The sequence below is a fragment of the Anarrhichthys ocellatus genome, unplaced genomic scaffold (assembly GCF_004355925.1).
Source record: "Anarrhichthys ocellatus isolate YVR2014 unplaced genomic scaffold, GSC_Weel_1.0 scaffold61, whole genome shotgun sequence".
Taxonomy (NCBI): Eukaryota; Metazoa; Chordata; class Actinopteri; order Perciformes; family Anarhichadidae; genus Anarrhichthys; species Anarrhichthys ocellatus.
The window spans coordinates 959,564-970,395 of NW_022280091.1; the positions used below are offsets into that span (position 1 = coordinate 959,564).

Here is a 10,832-nt window from a genome sequence, read left to right on the forward strand (position 1 = left end):
TATATATATTATATATATACAGTATATGTATTGACATTTAAATCCTGGATATTCTCAAGTGGTTCAATCACACATGCAGTGGCCTGACCTTCCATTGAAATGTCATTCATAAAATACACTTAGCAACCTTTTCCTGCATTTGTAAACTGCATTTGACTATAAAACATTTTTTGGGTTTTTCCTCTGTACACTGAAAACACAAAAGGGTCGGAGTAAAAAAGGAGAATTCACTCACGTTAGCAACAGTTGCCACCAGAAACAGGACAAAGTAAATTAACATTCTACACTCTTCAGATAAACGGTCTCATTTTAACTGCAAACTGTCGTATTTTAAATAGACGCTGTCAGGTGTTATTATTGGCTGTAGCCAAATGATATGTTGTTCGGGGATTACTTGGCAGACAGTGCATATCTGGTAAAGCCTTTTATCACCGGTCTCAGATGAGAGAAAGCTTGAGCAGATATGGGTCTTCTTATTTCTACAAAGTATGTCAAAAAAAAAGAAAGTAAAAGAGCATTTATGTCTCCTAACAGGCCTCGGCTCATGTCTGCCTCTGTCTTATCTCCCCTCAGGTCATGCAGTCCCTCAGTGAAGACCACATGGACTGAGGAAGTCCCGATCCCAATGCTACAATGGCGGCTTTGTCCTCCCGGAGGTGGGATGAAGATAGATACCATAATTGCTTCCTTTTGCTCTTTTCACCGACCACTCCCTCATTTGTCGACGGCACCGATTCACTCAGTGACCTGGAAACATATCAGGAGACTAGGAATCACACTGAGGCTTCCCCACTCGGGTCATCTGTGGCCGGTAGAAAAAACACGGAGTCAGGAATCAAGGTTTACACGGCTCGCTGCAGAAAAGCAGAGCGAGAGTACAGTATGTACAGACACTATGATGGAAGTAAAACAGGAAGTGGCATGCATATTCTCAGTGGTTTGGCATGGAGCCACACTGAAGGCTCCCCTCTGCTACAGTCGTTTGTTAAGCATCATCAATGGATCAAACCATCTGTAGAGACTCGAGGCAATGTCTAAAAAACCCAAAAGGTTTTTTAACAACACCAACTGCTGCTCTGAATGGATTCCCAGAATCCCCAAAGACTCGCCTGAACTTTTTTTTCCTGAAGTTTCTACTGTATGTACATAATGTCTCTTCTCTTTTTTTTCAAAATATGAAAACATTTTTTGTATGAAAATATGTAATATTGGAACGAAACAACTGATAATATATCTGTATCAGTGGTGGGCTGTCAGGGCCAGCAAGGCCTTCTCTGCTGGTCTAGACACAATCACAAAGTTATAGCTATTTTATTATTTTCATAAATACATGTATTCTTAATGTGTTTCCCAGTAGCTTATTATCTCAAGGCGTAGCTACTGTCTTCCCCAGTTGCGCTGCTTCCATTACTGCTTGTTTTAAGTTGAGCTTTTATCCAATCAGATTTCGCCCCTATACTGCCTCTAAGTAAAACAATCTGCCCAGAGGCCTTCAGAATTATTTGACGTACCAGAGCCTTCTAGCTGGCCTACAAGTACGTCAGCATTAACGTGCGGCTTGATTGGTCAGTGGGCTAGCGTGACTGTTGTGAAAAGTAAAGTTTAAAGATATGAAAGACGTTTTTACGTGACATTACATTTTTTGCGTTTTGGCATATTTGGCGGTGACAATCCCAACATCTGCTGCCTCTATCGAGCCCTCAAACGCATTGAAACGTATTCAAGAAATAGAACTGGGGAGGCTCGACTGTCTTCACTGGCGTCCATGAATCGAACCTCTTGCTGGAACTGCACCGCACCGATGTACTGAACAACCGTCTGATTAAACTCTTTGTTAACAAAGAAAGGAGGATGGACTTTGTCTTTAAGTGAACAGCAGCTTTGATAAGTGAAGTGCTTTTGTTTTTACATCTGCAGTAGCGTTACTACTGTGTTAGATTTTCTATCGTGTCGTTTTTATGATATGATTACTATTGTTCCCTCTGATGTGAATAATATTTGAATAATGCTCTTTAGTGTGCGGTGGAATGCGTGTTTTGCTGGAATGTGCAGAGGCCTGCTGAATCGTGTTATTTGTGTTTTTCTACCTGCTTTGTTGTCATATAAATATATGTGACTGGTTCTTGTGAGTTTGTTCTTGTCATTGTGTTAATTACATTGATTTTGACTTTATGCATTGCCCGTTATTGACGAAGCATCCCGTCATGCTGGCGTCATAATGAGGTTATTCGGAGGTGGTTCAACTGTAGTAGGACAGCCCTGAAGGCCCAGGTATAAAATACACGACCCGCCACTGATTTTTATGTGTAGTTCTGGCAACTATTTTTTTTTAAATTTGGTAACAGCAATGGTGGAAGAATTCAGATCCTTTAGTTAAGTAAAAGTAGTCATACTACACGGAAAAATACTCAACTACAAGTAAAAGTCTGCAATCAAATGTTGTTAAAAGTTTCTAAGTATAAACAGCAAAATGTACTTAAAGTATCAATGTAAAAGTACTTAATGCCTGTAATGCAAAACGTCCCTTGTGAAGGATATATTATATTATGACATTATTAGATTGTTAACAGAGATGCATCAATGTGTAAGAAGCATTTTACTGTTGCAGCTGCTCAAGGTGGAACCAGTTTGAACTACTTTATAGGGCTGCGACTAATGATGACTTTTATTATGGATTCATGTGCTGTACAAATAACAGAATGGAAATACTCAAGTAAATAACAAGTCAGGTACATGTACCTCAAGTACTGTACTTGAATAAATCCACTACTTTCCACCATTGGGCAACAAGAGGACAACTTTAGTTTTTTTTTGAGAAATCTGGAAATACCTTCAGGACAGAAATATATGTTGTTTCAAAGATTGCCGTGTAGTCATTTCCCAGACAATTGGATGCTTTTCTTTGTGACTTGAATGTAATGGTGCTGTAATACACCGGAGGCCTAAACTGGGGCGAGGTTTTGTTGAAGTCGAGCATCTGCGGATCAGACCTATTGAAACCTAATATCTCTTTTAGAGCGAGCACATTTCCCACAAGTTCTGTGTTACATAACTTTGTGCAACGCTAACTGGGCGCTGACAGAGCCATTAGAGTAGGTCTCCGTTTATATTAACGTAATCGCTGGGATGAAAATCACATCGAGGGCCGTATCATTGTCACGGGGCGTAGGAACAGACACGGGGAAGTACTTTCTCCTCGTAGTAACGCTGAATAGAAGGCAGACCGTTATATCTGACCCCTGATGGTTCTTCATATCCTCACAGTGAACGGTGAGTGGGTGCTCAGCAGCGCTGGTTTCGCCTGATCTGAGTCACTGGAGTTTTCTATTCCCGTAACAACATGTGGGCCTCTTGGAAGTCGCCTACAATCTATCGTGCATTGTGCAGTGGGGAAAGACATTATAGAGAAGTAGCTGCTGCTGAAATGATGGGATCTTTCAGGAATAAATGCTGACAATAATCTCACGTCTAACTTTGACTGGCTCCAGGGATGGCTCCGTCTGACGGTTGGTCCACCACTTTGGTCTAGGGCTGGACGAAAAGTCAATATCATGACTTATCGTCTTTCAATGGAATCATATCGTGATGAAATCATATGTCGAGAAATCACCGCTGTTGTGGTATGTAAACACTGCTCACCACTGGCAGAGTTTATGATCATAAGGTGCCGTCCTTTCTATCTGCCGAGGGAATTTACAGCGATTCTGCTAGTCGTTGTTTACATCCCTCCCACCCCCAACAACAGTGACAGAAGTGCGGCCCTTTGTGAACTGTATCAGGCCATCAGTGAACAACAGACAGCTCAACCAGACGGCTTCACCATCCTCGCTGGAGATTTCAACCATGCTAACCTTAAGACTGTCCTTCCCAAACTACATCAGCATGTTGATTTCCCAACAAGAGGGGAAAACATTTTGGATCTGGTCTACACTACTCACAAAGGAGCGTACAAGGCCTCAGCCCTACCCCACATAGGACTCTCTGACCACATCACCGTCCTGCTAATGCCAGCATACAGACCAAGAGTGAAAGTCTCCAGACCGGTTCTGAAGCAGGTACGGGTGTGGCCAGATGGGGCCTCCTCCGCTCTCCAAGACTGCTTTGACACAACAGACTGGGGAATGTTTAAGCAGACAGCCACATACAACAATCACACAGACATTGAGGAGTACACAGACACTGTTACTTCTTACATTAGTAAGTGCATTGATGATGTGACTCATATAAAAACCATCATCACTCGGGCTAACCAGAAGCCATGGCTGACAGGGGAAGTGCATCGGCTGCTGAGGGCCAGAAACAACGCCTTCAGAGCCGGGGATGGAACTGGCCTGAGAAGAGCGAGAGCCGACCTGTCCCACGGCATCAGGAAAGCAAAACAGGAATACACGAATAAGATAACCAGTCACTTTAAAGACAGCAGAGATACACTGAGCCTGTGGCAGGGCATTCAGACCCTTACGGACTACAAACCCGTGCCACAGACCTGCGACAGCAACATCTCTCTGCTAAACAACCTCACCAGCTTCTTTGCACGGTTTGAAACGCAAAACAGCACACGTCCACACAAGACTCCGCCCCCTCCCCACGATCAGGCTCTGTGCCTGTCTGCTGCCAGCATGAAGAGGACACTCTCCACTATCAACACCCGCAAGGCAACAGGTCCAGACAACATCCCTGGTCGTGTGTTGAAGGACTGCGCAGAGGAGCTTAAGGATGTCTTCACGGATGTCTTTAATACTTCTCTGAGACAAGCTGTTGTTCCATCATGCTTCAAGGCCACCATCATCATACCTGTGCCAAAGAAATCCACTCCGTCCTGCTTTCATGACTACCGTCCGGTGGCGCTGACCCCCATAGTCATGAAGTGCTTTGAATGGCTAGTCATGTCACATATCAAATCCATTCTTCCCCCCACCCTGGACCCTTTCCAGTTTGCATACCGTGCCAAACGGTCCACGGAGGATGCAATCTGCTCTGCTCTCCACCCAGCCCTCACCCATCTGGACACAAAAGACTCATATGTGAGAATGCTGTTCATAGACTTTAGTTCAGCATTCAACACCATAATCCCACAAAAACTCATCTTCAAACTTGACCAGTTGGGGCTCAACACCTCGCTGTGTAACTGGCTGCTCACTTCCTCAGTGAGAGGCCACAAGCAGTATGTGTCGGCAACAACACCTCGAGCAGCATCACACTGAGCACAGGGGCCCCTCAAGGCTGTGTGCTCAGTCCACTGCTCTTCACCTTGCTGACACACGACTGCGCTACAACCTACAGCACCAATCACATGGTCAAGTTTGCAGATGACACAACTCTGGTTGGTCTCATCACCAACGACGATGAGACCCACTATAGGAAGGAGGTCAGCCTTTTGACCACGTGGTGCAGAGACAACAACCTCCTTCTGAATAACAGCAAGACCAAGGAGATTATTGTTGACTTCCGGAGAGGCCACACTCAACACACACCACTGACCATCAATGGTGCTGATATAGAGAGAGTGAGCAGCACCAACTTCCTGGGGGTGGACATCAGTGAGGACCTCTCGTGGACAGCCAACACAACATCACTGGCAAAGAAAGCTCAGAGGCGCCTCTACTTTCTCCGCAAACTGAAGAAGGCAAGAACACCACCACCCATCATGTGCACCTTTTACCGAGGCACCATTGAGAGCATCCTGACAAACTGTATCACTGTGTGGGGCGGAAGCTGCACTGACTACAACAGGAAAGCCCTACAGCGCATAGCGAACACAGCTGGAAGGATCATTGGTGCCTCACTCCCCTCACTCCCCTCCCTGCAGGACATATACGACACTCGCCTCACCCGCAAAGTGACTATGATTGTGCGCGACTCCAGCCACCCCTCACACAGTCTCTTCAGCCTCCTGCCCTCTGGGAGAAGATACCGGAGCCTCCGTGCTCGCACCACCAGACTCTCAAACAGCTTCGTCCACCAGGCTGTTAGGAAGCTGAACTCTCTGAACTCTCTCCCTCCTCTCTTTTAAGACTCCCCATGTCCAACTGCTGCTAAATCCCCATGTCCAACTGCTGCTAAATACAGATTGATAGTTTTTCTGTTTTTTTTTCTCTTATTATATATATATTGTCTAAATGTTTTTTTAATCTATTGCACTGTATTCACTTTATATGTTTATATGTTTATATGTTGGACTAGAGAGAAACATCTTTTCAACTCCCATGTATGTCCAGTACATTGTGGAATTGACAATAAAGCAAACTTTGAACTTTGAACTTTGAGATATCGTGATACACAATTACGTTGGCTAAATTTATATAAGGAGAACATACTCAGAAAATCTGATTATTTTGCACTTTGTTCTTAATTAAATGAGAAAATACTCGTCATTTGTCAAGTATTTCATTCACTCAAGAGTATACAAAATATGTGGTTATTTTATATTGACTATTAACTTAATGAATTACCAGAAAACATGTTATATTGTGATACATATTTTTATTGAGATATGAAATGACCTATATCAGGATCAAAGACTTTGGCCATATGGCCCAGCACCACTTTTGTCCAGACTAAATTACCAACAGCTATCTGATTGATGGATTGCCACAACATTTTATACAGACATTTACTTTTTTTCCACGATTCATCCTGATAACTTTGTCGATCCTCATCCAGCACCATCGTCTGGTCTAAATTCGAGCTGCACTTTGTGTTTAGCGGCGATTAGCAAATGCTAGCATGCTAAAACGCTACGCTAATAAGGTCAACGTGGTAAACATTACACCTGCTCAGTTCTTCGCATCAGCACATTAGTGTTGCCATTGCAGGAAAGTTAGCATGCTGATGATAGCATTTTTGCACAAAGAACCGCTTCACAGAGCTACTAGCATGTACTATTTGTCCAGCAGAGGCCACATGCAGCACCAATGTGCTGAGGTCGTTACGCAGCACACATCTTCACAAAAAACAAATTCCGACACAAATGGATATACTTATTTTCCTCTAATCTTTTTTTGTGTGTGTGAACTAATCTTATTTCATCAGGAACCCAAAAAAAGGAGTCACTCTTTAGTTGAAATGGTCACAACTGGTAAACATCTGTGACTGGTGATGAGCGGTCTTAAGTAGACACTAAAAAGGTTTGGAAAAACTGTTCTAAAAATAAACTTTGAATCCAAGCAGCCACCCCTTATGCACAAAACCACTCACCCCACAAGGTGTCGGGGATCAGGAGTCTTCTTGTCTGTGAATGAAAGAGGACATCTTTAGTATTTCACACGGTTATTAAATAATGCAGAATGACCACCGCTCTGCCCGGCTTAATCTTAGCTAAGGTGCTGCAGGTATCAAAAAGTCCAAACTGATGAAAGAGATACACGCACACTTAGATCTATGCAGTCAAATAAAGCGTTCACTGCATAGATCTAAGTGTTCATGTATCTCTTTTCTTATATTTGTTTTAAAGTAGACATCGCTGGTGTGTTTGTTTCTTGGGGTTCTTGGTAATCAGATTATGTGATACAATGTGGTCACGAGACCACCAGCAGTACACAAAAAGTATGGTCTACAGATGTACTGATTTACTGACATACAGAAGTTTGTTTTTATTCAACTAACTTAATGCAACTGGGGCAAATCATGCTCTTTCAAAAAACAAAAAAAAACAATAGTACTTTAAATTAGACATGTCTAATACTTTCATCTTGTTTTTCATATGCCTTCAATTTGGATCATTGGGGAAAATAACTAATACATTTGTATCACTTTCTGTGACCATGTGTGAGATTTTAGGAACCTAAATTACTGTCATGCTCTAAATAAGTAGTTTTTTAAAAGGTTTTTGTAGTAAAACTCATCAGTACAGACAATCAGATGACTTTGATGACTCCAATTAAGTTAACATGCTCATACTGCAATGAGTGGTAATGGGTATTGAATATAGTGTCACTATGATAACCAAAAAGTGTACTCAAGCGTTTGGGCCAAGTTATCAATATGTCTCACTCAGCAGATTCCGCCGTACCGTCTGTGCAGCCTTCTCATTGGTCCATTGTTAATGACGCCTAATTAATCGCCCTCAAATTCAGCTGAGGCGCGTGTACGCGTGAGAGCGGAAAAAGCCTAGACAATCCGGGGATGTCGTACAAACAGAGAAGAGATATATTAACGTTTTTATTAGTTGTAACCGTTTATTTGGACATGTTTCGAGTAAGTCATTCGGTAAGTTTAGGACAGCGTGGGGAAGGTTCAACTGCGTACAAAGTTCAAAAGTCAACCGCGACCAGGTGGGAAGAGATTGAACAAGACAACGACGCCCAGCAGGGAGGCCGGTACCGGAGTGAACGGATCAATCAGGGCCCGAGTCAGCGCAAATCCTCCCAGCCGGGTCGCACGGAGCTTCGGCCTGAATCTGCCGTGTTCCCCGCAGAGCCAATCTCGTATTACAACGTACCGACACTTAGTGACAGCTGGTCTTGGACTGTTGGTAATATCAGAACGGAACCGATGTCCTCGCCTTCCGACTCTGGAGATAGATATCAAGCAGATTTTACAGGTAAAAGCCTCACCACAGATTCAACAAATCAACGTATACCGGGGGTGTAAGTACTATATGTTTACCAGAGAAGGCTGCGTGAAAATGTGACCTCAGGTGATGTAATTTGAGTCAGCGTAACTGTAAAATAGCATTTTTACTTTTATATTTTTTTCCTCCATTTTATGCGACTTTATACATCTACTCACATATTGTACTTTTTACCTCACTACATATATTTAAGAGATTTAATTACTTTTTCAAAATAAGATTTTACATACAAAACACCACTAGTTTATAAAATATTGTCTATTATTATAGATTTAACTTAAAGTATTACAATTTTCTCCACGTTGACCAACTACAACATTGTACTTAATACGATGTCTGTTCTCGAACATTTTAAGTTCTGGACTAGAGTATTTTTAAACTATGGTATTGCTACTTTTACTGATAATGATTTGCATACTTCTTTCACAGCTGTGCAGGAGTGCTTTGGCATGGATCTGATCTCATCTTTGTTTACATGCTGATTTGTATCCTTTTAGGTTTTCATGGAGTCCAGGGGAAAGTTTTGGGCCCTTCACCTGACTCCAGTTCCCATGTCTCTGAGTGGCTGGCTATGAGCCCTGAGGTGCAGTGTGAAGATAGTGTCATGACCTTCACTGCCTCTGGGAAAGAATTGAGACACCTGTTGGTGGACCGAGGTGAGACGTATGATGCTACGTAGTAAGGGGGCAATGTTGTTGGTGGACTATGCTAATGTGGGGGGGAAGGACATCTTGTAAAGTATGCAAGGGGCCCACAGCTTTAGTGCAGAAACTAAGAGGCAACATTTCACATGGCAAGGAGAGTGAACGTAACTCGTATATACAAATAATTGCCAACCGGTTTTGCCCCCTGTTTGATGCTGGTGAAAATATTTACAGCAGCTGCAAAATGTTTTCTATACAGGTCATTTAAATGTACATGACATGATGAACTTGTGGTGAAAACCATGCTGTACTATTGTGTTTATGCTGACAGTAACCCCCATTTTAATTTTATATTAATCTGCTATTTTCAATTCATTGATAATTAATTTATGCTGTAAAATGTCAAATAAGTAGATGTTGCCATCACAATTTCCCAGAGTCCTAAAATTGCTAGTTTTGTGCAGCCCACAGTTCTAACCATAAACAAAGAATTGGCAAATCATCACTTTTAAGAAGTTGGAACCTGCGGATATTTGAGCTTGATAAATGCTGACTAATGGATTAATCGCGTGACTGTTTCGGCACTAAAATGAGTTCAACATTCTCTCCACAGAGGAAGCCTCTCCCATCTCCCCGTTCCAGTTACCTCCGTACTGCCGTTACTCAGTGAGGACGTCATGGAGTGACCTTGAGATGATGGTGCCTTATGATGCATGTTACATTATACAGGAGGTACCACCAGCAGCACCAGCACATATCTCCACCACCAGTTACTCCCTTGTCCTGTGTTCATAGCCCCCACCCTCTTTTGTTTTTCTTTCTCTCCGTCAGAATGGCAGTTACGTGTTGCCCATGTTGTGGTGGGGCAGCCCACTGAAGCTTTCTTGTCCGGTGCAGACGTCCACTCCTGCCCCCCCCGTCTCCAACTCTGCCCTCTCAGTCGTGTGCTCCTCCTACGGCATGGCGGTGCAGATAAATGAGCAGGATATACAGATACTGGGGGTCATAGGTATTTTGTTTTTATTGGGGGAATAATGCCGAGTGGTTTGACAAATTGATTATTTGTTTTTGAGAACAACTCACTTTGTGCATGGTACTATATAGCTTAGTATAATATAATTCACATGTGTTACAAAGCAAATCTTTAGATTAATTTGCCCATAGTACATTATATAGGAATAATTAAAGTCTAGATTTAAATCTATGCAATTCTTATAGTTTGCATTCTACAGTTATCAATTTATAATTTTTATTTATTTTTTTGTCAGGCTCATTGCAGTGTCTTTAGACACTAGCTATAGAATCAAATAATTTGTTGTTTATTTCCAGGGGATTATCAGAATTTACACAAATTTTCAATTTTGATAAAACTTATTCAAAGACTATATAACATACATGTTTGACATTTTTGTATTTTATTATTCAGTTAGTGGTTAAATTACATTATTTAGGTGGAATTTCCTTACAAGAACATTTAACTAAAATATTTCCCTGTAATTATACAAGATTTTTCAAGATCACCTCCTAGGAAATTCTGGACTGGTGAAATGTTTTTTTTTTTTTTTTTTGTTTTTTTTTTCTCTTCCCCCCACAACACGAAGGTGAACATGCTGTAT

The 10,832-nt window shown here is 42.1% G+C and overlaps 1 protein-coding gene across 1 annotated transcript in view; it reads left to right on the forward strand.

The window, feature by feature from the left end:
* Positions 1 to 8,107: 8,107 nt before the first annotated feature.
* The window catches only part of LOC116396968 (uncharacterized), an 11,231-nt gene continuing 8,506 nt past the window's right edge, over positions 8,108 to 10,832 (forward strand). The window contains exons 1-4 of the mRNA XM_031872028.1: positions 8,108 to 8,542; positions 9,070 to 9,228; positions 9,830 to 9,948; positions 10,048 to 10,225. Of these exons, the coding sequence (XP_031727888.1) occupies positions 8,125 to 8,542; positions 9,070 to 9,228; positions 9,830 to 9,948; positions 10,048 to 10,225 (874 nt within the window). The 5' untranslated portion in view covers positions 8,108 to 8,124. The remainder of the gene's footprint in view (positions 8,543 to 9,069; positions 9,229 to 9,829; positions 9,949 to 10,047; positions 10,226 to 10,832) is intronic.